The sequence below is a fragment of the Harmonia axyridis genome, chromosome 1, assembly GCF_914767665.1.
Source record: "Harmonia axyridis chromosome 1, icHarAxyr1.1, whole genome shotgun sequence".
In the NCBI taxonomy this organism is placed as follows: Eukaryota; Metazoa; Arthropoda; class Insecta; order Coleoptera; family Coccinellidae; genus Harmonia; species Harmonia axyridis.
Window position 1 is genome coordinate 14,973,466 of NC_059501.1, and position 11,137 is coordinate 14,984,602.

At 31.3% G+C, this 11,137-nt stretch overlaps 1 protein-coding gene across 2 annotated transcripts; it reads left to right on the forward strand.

The window, feature by feature from the left end:
- The first annotated feature begins 2,034 nt into the window (after positions 1–2,034).
- On the forward strand, positions 2,035–10,546 carry LOC123677794 (cysteine dioxygenase type 1). 2 transcript variants are annotated; one of them, XM_045614515.1, is made up of 5 exons: positions 2,035–2,172; positions 2,293–2,821; positions 6,992–7,224; positions 8,046–8,212; positions 10,353–10,546. In XM_045614515.1, the coding sequence occupies exons 2-5, from the start codon at positions 2,583–2,585 to the stop codon at positions 10,389–10,391; spliced, it is 678 nt and encodes a 225-aa protein (XP_045470471.1). In that variant the 5' UTR covers positions 2,035–2,172; positions 2,293–2,582; the 3' UTR covers positions 10,392–10,546. The 2 variants fall into 2 exon arrangements, with proteins under 2 accessions (XP_045470471.1, XP_045470463.1); XM_045614507.1 differs by having other exon boundaries at positions 2,043–2,172; positions 2,288–2,821.
- The last annotated feature ends 591 nt before the right edge of the window (positions 10,547–11,137 follow it).

The following is an 11,137-nucleotide window of genomic DNA, read 5'->3' on the forward strand; positions in this document are numbered from 1 at the left end:
AATACTACTTAATTCACGTCTCTTCAAAAAATGTTGAAAATCAAATCACATATTTAAGTATCAATATCTGCTACTCACTAGAAATTTAAATATGATATTAGATATAAAATTAGAGAACACAATCATTATTGATTTGTTGAATTATCTCAAAAACTATTCTCAGTTGGGAATACAAATTCATTAATAACCTAATAGAAATTGATGATTGCACAAATATAAATGAATGAGTAGACAATAATAGGTACCTAATTATTCTCACTATTTTTCTACTTTGTCACTTTTGCACATAACTCTCAAATTTGTGCCCATAGCTTCGAAAAACTGGCCGTCATTTTCAATAAATCATACCTTTATGAACATATCGAATATGTATACTATTTATGCAGTATATAATGTCGTTTGGATTCCCATGATCAATTCAAGTTTGATTGATCGTGACAGAATCATACAAAATTCAAGCGAAATATAGTGACGTGAAGTCAGTGCTTGAATTTTCTTCAATTTTAATGATGTGATCGAGAAGAAATTTTACATAAACCGATCTTGTTATATTTACTTGCAAAATCTTAACTCAGTGAAGTGAAGTTTTAAGTTGTTTTTCGTTAATCATGCTTGACTTTGTTTACAATTGTATTGAGGAGAAGAAAATCTATCATCCGATTTAAATTTGTTTGAATAAAAAAAGTTAAAACATTTTATCTACCCTTGCTGTTGAAATGTTAGTTTATATACTCTTGCGATGCAGTTGAAGCGATACTTTATCCACTTAAAAAAGTATAATATAAAACTATAACAACATTTTAACATAAGCTATAAAAAACAAATATTGTATCCAACTTCCGTTCCGAAAAAAACTATTTCACAAAATTAAGTGTCATCACATTTGTAAAACAGAGAGAGATTTAAAAACGTGTTTACGTTCCACAAAACTAATATGTTGGAGTTGTTGGTAGGTAAGTGTGATACAATTTATAATTGTAATTCTTTCATCTATTGAATATTACAAGTGGTGCAAAGCAAAAAATTGTTATATTTTATTATCACTTCAATTTTTAAAATACAGGGTGTTCCATCATTGACACCACGCTATTTTACGGTTAAACAATGAAATTTTTTTTTCGATACAGAATCACTAGGCTCCATTAGAACTACATCCTCAAATTGTCTGGAAATACACAGTGTTTATCAAAAAAGTGTAAACGATCAAACATGTTTCTTATAATGGAACACCCTCTTTTTAATTGATTTTATGTGCTTGAAACTGACCGTTTTTAGAAATGAATGAATTTATCTAGGTAAATGAGATTCTGAAAATGAATACTAGAAAAACAGGGGTATGTACCTATTGACTTTTTGATAATCATTGATAACTCTACTGGGTTTTCAAAATGATGACTTTCCATTGATAACTTATTTAAATGTTAAAATCGGACTTAATTCAAATGGCATCACTTATATTTCATTTTCTCATTTTGTAGATAATGAAAATTACTATCTGAAAAAATTAAATACATGATGTGCCATTTGAAATAGACCCGATATTAACTTTTGAATAAGGCATCAATGAATTGCTTCATTTTGAACACCCAGTAGAATTCTCAATGATTATCAAAACTTCTTCCATTCTTCTAGTGTTCACTTTCAGAATATCATTCAAATTCTTCTCGGAAACATAAGCTATTTCCGAAAACCCTTCCTAATTCATGGAAAATCGAAATAACTCAAAAGTGGTTTTTAAGCAGATGAAAATTCAAATTCATTTATTCCGTGCAATCAGCAAATTTAATAGAAAAAACATAGGTTTGGTCGTTTACATTTTTTTGGTACACCATGTGTATTTCCAAAGAATTTGAGAACTTTGCTCTAATAGAGCCTAATGATACTGTGTCGAAAAAAAAATTGAAAATTTTAGCGCTCAACCCTAAAAGACTGTCGCGCCAATGGTGGAACACTCTGTACAGTTATCGACTTGTTGAAGAGGTAGCTACGATGAAGAGATTTTCATTTTTACTCATCATTTACATCTTTCGGGTTTTTTAGGAAATTTGAATTGTAATCAAATCACAAATTGGAGCCGGTTTGTTTGAGTATAGTTAAGAAATTCTTCTACGATAAAATAACACCTATTCCATAAGATGATAAGACGTATCCCTCGTTATCGGACCAGTTTAGGTAAGCATCACTCAAGTCGTGGGCAGATATGACTTAAGTCGTGATTTTCTCTGTTGAATCCACCTGTTATGCTACATACTCGTCCAATTATTATCTCAAGTAAATGTATTCCTAGTACAGTTTCAGCCTCATTTCAAGAAAGAATTTAAAGCGAGTTCCACCACAATTTCCGACAGTTCGGAACAACAATTTCAGCAGAATATTCCTTGCAAGAACATCAAGATAAGGATTCGTTCAACTTGACGTCTAAAAAAGCGCTAGTTTCACAACTCTCTTTCGAAGTAATAAGATGAATAGAATTGACCCAAGATAAACGTTATCAATAACAACAACTCAAAATTGGAAGCAACCTTGTCTTACTGTTGAATTTGCGGCGTCTGAACGATTTTTGTGACAGTTCCTCAAGAAAGATGTCGCTCTGCAGATTAAACGAAGGTGGTGAGAATGAGGGTAAAGTTTGTGAGTTTACGATAAATAAACATCTTGGCACTTTTCTACCCGCTGTGAACAGTCTTGATGATCTGATTGGCGAATTGAAGGTACTTTTTAACAGTGACAGAGTGAATGTGGAATATTTAAATTATCTGATGAAGACTTATAAGTCGAAACCTGCTGACTGGAAAAAATACGCAAAATTCGACAGATACAGGTAGGACCCCAATTTTGTGAACATTATCTTTAATTTGTGAATCATCTGAATACTTCATCTCGCGGATGATTTTTTGAACAAAACTTTGCAATTTCTGCCGAATATCAACCGTTTCAAGATTGAAATATTCAGATTACATTTCAAATTTGAAGCGCTGTTTCATTCTTTCACTTATTGCGCCCTCGAACACCACAAAACTGTATGGATAATGGTGTTCAATATGAGATGAGAGTTATTATGTCGCTTAGTTTATCTAGATAAGGTGTTCTGATCATACAATCCTCCTTAAAATCGGTATAACCATTTCAGTGATAATCATATGTATGTATAAAAAGTAAATTTCATTATATTCGGATCTATTGTTACGCAAATATTGAGTATTTCTTTTGATATTCTGCTTGAATTATCTATTGTTCTGTTGGAGCGAAATTGTAAAATGTTAGGTTATTCTTTTGATTTTCTGTATCAATTTCCTATGTTTCTGATAATGCAATCAATACGCAATACGACTGAAAATTTTATTTAATAAATACCTACATGCAAAATCCCAATTTGGTCTGTCACTTGAATTTTCCCTGATAAGTACCTACTAGTGACGCAATCAACAAAAATTTCGAATTCAGTTTGAACTTGTTGAATTTAGAACTTCTTCTCGATCGAAGTGGAAGTTTTGAAATTATCAGGAAAACAAAATTTTGAACTCGACTGTGGCATTGAAATTCTGAACTCACCCTGATGATTTAGGTATCTATAGGTTACTCCATTCGAGTTATCGTGTGTACTGCTGGACAGACAGAATTTTACCAAGGAATTACCATCAGTGAATCGAATCATATCGTTTGAGTCCTGGCTTAAAATTCGAAAAATTTATAGGCATTGTGACGAAATGATACAGCGTAGTTTTCAGGCACAAGCGGTCAAATTTTGAATTGGCAAAATTTATTTCTGAGAAAACATTTTAACATTAATCCATGAAAAATCATATTATATTTGGTATGACAACACCCACTACCATGAAACAATTTTTCTATTAATTCTTCTTCTAAAAAATCAAATCATCATAAATATAATGGCATTGGCTTTTAAATTGGGGTGATCTATTATATTCAAAATTTCAAAACTCCAAAACTATCATTGGGATGTTACGTTATTATTCTCATTTTCCTAATATTCCGCGAAACTCACCTAATCAATTGAATTATATTGTGGTTTTCTGAATAATATTGTATTATTGTATATGAGAAATGTCCCTCGTTTATTTTTTATCTATATTTCTTTTTTCGCGAGCAAATGTCTGATGTTACTTCTGTTTTGAATTGCGTTCAGCTTGTTGAGGTTATCTTTCAGTTCCGTGTTCAATAACATATCAATTCTCGATGTTCTCGATAGGCCTCAATTTATTTTTATTATGTATCAGCGTTAATAATTTTTTTCGAGAATTGCTTGAGAAGAAGTATTGACGTCAGTTTAGAATTTCATAACTATTTACCCAGTGATCCTTGAATTCAAACATCATTATTTATATCAAAGTGTATCTGAGGTTTTCTCGCGGGGAAGTACCTATATTCACTCAAATAATTTAAGATGTCGAATTCATATCAGTGCTTCCCTCATTTTTTCGATATTATGCTTGAAATTTCGCATATAGTTGAAAGTGTTTTTTCAAATTTACTTGGAAATTCTCAGTCGGATCTTTTATCAATAAAATATTTGGTTTTTGCTCGATATTCTACTTGAATTTTCTATTATTCTGACTACGCGATCAGCATGAAATTTTGCGCCTATACTGAAAATTGTTATTTTGTATTTACTTGGAGAGTGTATTTGTTGTCACTGAAATATTTGGATTTTTCGCTATTCTGCTTGAATTTTCTATGATTCTAACGACGAGACCAAAATAACATTTTTCTTATACTTCACATTATTATTATTTGTATTTATTACTTAGAAAATCAGTGGGATCTGTTACCACTGAAACATAAGGTCTTTTTGTGCAATATTCTGATTTAATTTTTATGGTTCTAGTCAAAAAGAAATCAAGCAAGAAATTTTGAATTGTTTTCCATATCAAAATACAAAATCTCAACTAAATTTGTCCTGCGCTGCGAAAATATTGGGTAATATTTTTTCGATAAAAGATTATATAGAAAATAGGAGAAGACTCCTATTTTTTATGGCTCTGTATAGGGGATCTACATGAAATTTTGCACTAAACTCGAAATAGTTGTTTTACATCCAAAAGCGAATTTTTATTTCTCTCGAATCTGAAGGTTTAAAATTGTAATATATATGAAATCAGGAAAGGATTCAGAATGTTACGAAATTCGAGCCTATGCCATTGAATGGAAATTTATAACGTGCACCGAATGTAAATTTATAAACATATAAACAGTATTAGGAGAGAAATTCGATACGTTCTTAATGGGAATCATATATTTAGGCTTATCAGTGTCAGCGAAAAATATTTTGCTGAAAAACTGAATTCAAGGAATTACAAAGCTGATCTTTCGAAATTGCAACCCAGAAATTTTTCAACGAATGATTGAGCCATAGTTGGGGTTATTTATTAATTTCGAGTGGACATGAAGTAAGACAAAGAAGGCGTATGAATGGGGTTTTTAGGGTTATCTAAATGAAAAGTTGTATCGATTAGGGATAAATTATTAAGTCTTAGAGCAGGATAATTTTCTGAAAAGTTAAGATTAGGGATTCAAGCTACTTGACTTGGCGTGACTTGAAATCAACTCAAGTTCAAGTCAAGTAGTAGTTTTTCAATGTCAAGTCAAGTAATTGATAAATGAATACTCGACTTGACATTGAAAAATTACTACTTGACTTGAACTTGAGTTGATTTCAAGTCAAGCCAAGTCAAGTAGCTTGAATCCCTAATCTTAACTTATATACTTATTTTTCGAGATGACATAATTATGGACCATCATGATTGTTTAAATATTATATATAAGAAGCCAACAATGACTGATAATGTGAAATGTGCTTTTTTCAAAATAACACAAGAAGGTAAATTTTTTTCGTAGAAAAAATCCGTTGCAAATATTCGTTATTAGTTGCGATACATCAATAAGAAGAATTTCGTTTCCATTTCTTGAAATCAAATTGGTTTCCATGGAATCATCTCATATTAAACGGTAATGGAAAATTAATTGATTTGCAATATTAACAAACAAATAACTCAAACATGTTGAAAAACATATAAGATAAAGATTTCATAACAATCAAACCAATTGTATTGAAGGTTAACGAAATCATAAGATATTGATATTTTGCTATTCATATACTCAAAATATAGAAGAAAAATTTCTTCCTGAAAATTCTATACTAAGTATGTTTTAGTATTTCTTATTGTAATGCTAAATATCTCCACACGTGTAAAGAAAACATATTGTTGATATCGATATGATAAATTTCATTGAATACCGAGCAGCGGGATTCCAACCCGAGTTAAATCTGTATCAAAATTTTTATTGAAAATCGCATTACTCCAAAACAATAAACGGACTTTTCGGTAAAAAATATTATATTTAGTACCTTCATGATAACACATTCGAACGATTGCAGGGCTTATTATCGAGAATAATAAATGTTTCATGATGTTCAAAGCCTAAATTGTGTAACAACTTTATATGTATATGGAAAATTTATGAATGTGTGTTAACAATGCCTTAACACCAAGTTCTACTACAAACCTACTTATAATAATGAAATGATTGTAATTTGCAAGGTTGAAAATATACGACAGGAATAACTGACAAAATATAAGTACCAGATGGAAAATTTACGAATAGGCTACCATAAGTACCAAAGAAAACTAATTGGCAGTGCACACATTTTTTTTACAGACCAGCACAAGAAATATTTTGATTATTTCAATATTGTCATAACATAACCCATTGTGCTAAGGAAGTTTCATCATTCACTATTTGAAATTACATTAATAATACATATTATAGAAGAAATATATGATACAAAATAAAAATATATCCTTTTAAAATCAGAAAGTCTATAGTTGCAGGATTTTGATTATTTTTACGATTGACATTGTCTCAAAATCTGTAGCTTCTTAAGTTGATCACCCTCCTCGCCATTTCTCCTTTTGTCTACCTATGTACAGAATAAAATGAAGTAAACGATTTCATTAAATTTTCATTTCAGGTACACAAGAAATTTGGTCGACAGCGGTAATGGAAAGTATAATCTGATGTTACTTTGTTGGGGTGAAGGACATGGCTCAGGCATTCATGATCATGCGGACTCACATTGCTTCATGAAAGTACTTCAGGGATCTATAGAAGAAGTTAAATTTGCCTGGCCCAACAGTGAAGGAGAAGAACTGAAAGAAATTGGGAGAAAAAAATTAGAATTAAATGACACATGTTATATCAACAGTGAGTTCCATACCAGTTTGAATTATATACAAGATATTACATGGCGCGTTTTTTACATTATGTATCCGGGTGCCCCAAACTCGTTGTCTACTGTAAGGTGATCTCAGAATCCCTTTGAGCTAGAAAAAAATAAATGGCACATTTTCAAACTTAATTTTTGAGGGAACTAATTTGGTGAAAACCGCAACCCCATGAATTCAACTTTTTTTAAGTTATGACAGAAAATTTTCAAATGGCGTGACATCAAAAGTTCTCATAACTTCTTTATTACTGATGCTTTAAACATGAAACAAAACATTCTACATACACTTTTTTTAGTAGAATCCATTGGTGTCATTTGTTTTTTATTGCAATTAAGTAGTTTTGAAGTTAAAATACAAACTGGTGTTTTTTAAAGATGAATAAAATCACTTCTCTCCTCTTTTCAAAAATGTATAACATGAGATATAAATTTCTTATCGAACTATAAAAACCATCAAGTATTTCCCTCAAAAGGATTAACCTTTTATTCGAAACATTTTTCCGTAAGATGTTTCTTCTTCGAGATCCTGGGCTCAAAAAATTCCTCCGGTATAGAATAATAATACCAAATTCGAGCAGAATATACAAAAGTTTAGAAAATCACTGACTGAAATCAGGATCTTTTAAGCACTCGTTAATTCATGCTCCAGTTGAACCCTTTGATATACCAAATATAGACTCTACAAGACCGAAATTGGTGCTTGAAAGCGCACAAAAACTACTTACTTCATGTCTTTATGCTCTCCTCATTTTATTATCAGGAAAGATTTTTTTCAAATAATAATAATAATGATTTATAGATTCCATTGGTCTACATAGAGTGGAAAATTCTTCAAACGTTGACACCGCTATCAGCCTTCATCTCTATTGTCCGCCATATGACAAGTGTTTAGTTTTTAACAAAAATACTGCACAAACAAGTGTATCAACCGTTACGTTCTACTCTATGTACGGAGTAAGACTCAAGGTGAGTAAACAATAAGAATTAAGTCTCTGTTTGGTTAACTAACTTATTATCTTCCTGCTGTACCTAGATACAGCAATTGTTATCAAGGGCAATCAATTAGATTATATGTTTTATTGTTTCTTTGTGTCATAACTATTACTATTTTTTTAACTGGAAATCAATGGACGCTACTTCATCTGATAATGTTTGCAATCTTCAGTTTTATGCGAATCTTCAAATCTCCTCCTATTGCTTTTTATTCTATTGAAATTGAGAGAAACATTCAAATTTTGGGATGAAAAAAGTTTTGAGAAATTTCTGCTCGCAAAATCCACATCAGATCATCCTGAAAAATTTTCCTTTCATGTTTTTCCGCCTGTCTATCGGTCTGAGAGTTAGCTTTCCTCGTAACAGATCTCATACAAATTTTATCTAATGTTTATGAAATTTGTTACGGTATTGAGTTTGGGCTGCAGATACAAAACTCAGCTTTTTAGTATTCTAAAAAGTATTCCAATAAGAGGTTTCGTTTTGAATAGCCCGCTATCTAGTCGGCTCTCACGTTCGAAGCTTAAGTTGAATTAAAAATTACGCTATTACTAAAAATGGAGCGAAACACGCTTCAACAACGTAATGAAATCGTTAAAATTCACTACAAAAATCGCAAAACTAAAGCAATTTTGGCTAGTCGTGAAGCACCTTCTCAGCCTACAATAGTGAAACTGGTGGAAAAATTTGAGCTGTAGGGACAAGTTAGTCATATGAAGAATCGGTAACAGCTGTAGTCTGTATTGTTGACGAAAACCTTGGTTTGTAGATTCCTGGTAATCTTGATTACTATTGATTTTTTATGTTTGGAGGATATTGATGTGCATGACGGTTATTTTCAACAAGACGTCGCTACATGCCACACAAGCAACGAACCATGAGCAATGTTGCAAGAAAAGTTATCTGGCCGTATTATTTCTCGAAGGGGTGATTACAATTGGTCACCGGTATCTTGTGATTTAACACCTTTAGACTTTTTTCTTTAGAGCTCACAGTCGGTTCAAAACCTTAAAGATGGAATTTGTGAAGTTAAGTTAAGTTTGAGAACATACAGCCGCAAATGTTCGAATTGGTCCTGGAAAATTTCATTAAATTGGTATGGTGTTGTAAGCGTAAACGTGGAGGGCATTTAGCTGATATCGTTTTCCATCGTTAATGCATACCTTTCTCTTTAAATTGAATTAAACATCTATGGATTTATTTTGAAGGTTAAGATTTTATTAAGGGGGTTCCATTTCACTGCGACCTAATGGTCTATTGTTCCTCCATCAGAGCTATTTTCTCCATAACGTGATCTACAGCTCGCCTTCCAGTTCCTAAGGCAACATTGCCCTGTGAGAAATCCATTCAGGGGGTCTAGTATATTCTTGGATTCTAGATACTTCTTGGATCTCAGTGGATCGCAGTGTCAAAGTTTCTAAGAAACTTTTTTTTTCCGGTTTTTTTCTTCTTCTGAAACTTCTCCTTGTAGATACATTGTTGGTCTCTTCATTTCCTCATTCTCTGGATGTCTCTTAAAATATTCTTCGTTTTTTTTAATATCAAAATAAAACCTCTTATTGGAAAACTCTTAACCAAAGCGATTTTGATGATATTAGAAATGAGTAATCACATTCAAGCATTGAACAGTCTATAGAAATTTTTGCTGTTTTGAATAGGCGAAAATCAGAACTTTTCGGATGATATTACAAAACTGAAAATCAAGTATTGTGAATAACCTTGAATTATAAAAGAAAGATCAGTATAAATCCTTCGAATTTGATAAAGTTTATCTATAATTGTAAATAAATAAATAAGATTGAATTGATCAATAATGGTTTTAATTAATTTAATGTATGGATTTCGAAATTTCGAACAATAGGAGCGTTAGTAAATTAGTAACATACCTACAATTAATATTTGTGGTAGTGCATTCTCCTATTTTGCTTCCTACGAAAGCTATCAATGACTTTATAACAATAAAAATATAAGAATTTACGAAAACTATTACGTCAGAATTCTTCTATACCTTCGACTGCCACTTGGAACTAATATTCAACATTTCATAATGAATTTTTTTTACCAACCTTTCGATTATCCATCCAGAAATTAATGCTTTCTCTTTTATTTTCAGGGGGCCAATAAACCTGTACCAGAGCCAGAAGATAACTAACCTACATTTTATGAAACGAATCCTTCATGAAGGATAATTTTAATTAGTCAATCTATGTTTTGCTCTTTAATGTTTAATTTAATTGTTTTTAACGTACTCTTCGATGAAGAAAATATTAGTGTAGCTGTTTCGAAAATTAAACATGTTATGTTATATTATAAGAATATTATTCTGATGCGTTGACATGTGGTACAACAAAGAAATTAATCAGATATTGAAGAAAGGAGAATATATCTAATTCATTACACCAAATGTAGATAATTTCTAGAGAAAAGCAACAAAGCTTTCATGCAAGGAATGTGAAGCGGAATTGTAAAATATTATATTATTAAATGAGGAGATTAAAAACAGTAGATCAGTAGAATTTTCGAACAATGGTCAACAACTGATAGTCATAGAAGCAAAGATCGAGGCTGAAGTTAATGAAAACATTCACTCTTGAGAATTATTCCCAGATAAATTGTAAATGGTAATTGCATTCTGTCCTCAATTTTCGCTTTCGACGTTAGTAATGAGAGGTGGTCCGCATAAAACAATCCAACCGGATATTTTCGGAAACACAGACATACATCAATTTTTGTTTTGAGGGGTGGCAACCTACTCCAGAATATTGAATGGCAATAGGTGTCGAAAAACACATAAATTCGTTTTGAAATTCTATTTATGTGTAAAAAAAGGCATTTCAAGTGAGGCGTGAAGAACACCTTCTATATATTGATTATATTTTGATTATGGAAATAAATATA

Coding starts and splice junctions, on each gene's coding strand:
- LOC123677794 (XM_045614515.1), top strand. CDS start 2,583: ATGTCGCTCTGCAGATTAAACGAAGGTGGTGAGAATGAGGGTAAAGTT. Junction 7,225..8,045: donor TGACACATGTTATATCAACA/GTGAGTTCCATA, acceptor AATGATTTATAG/ATTCCATTGGTCTACATAGA. Junction 8,213..10,352: donor TGTACGGAGTAAGACTCAAG/GTGAGTAAACAA, acceptor TTTTATTTTCAG/GGGGCCAATAAACCTGTACC.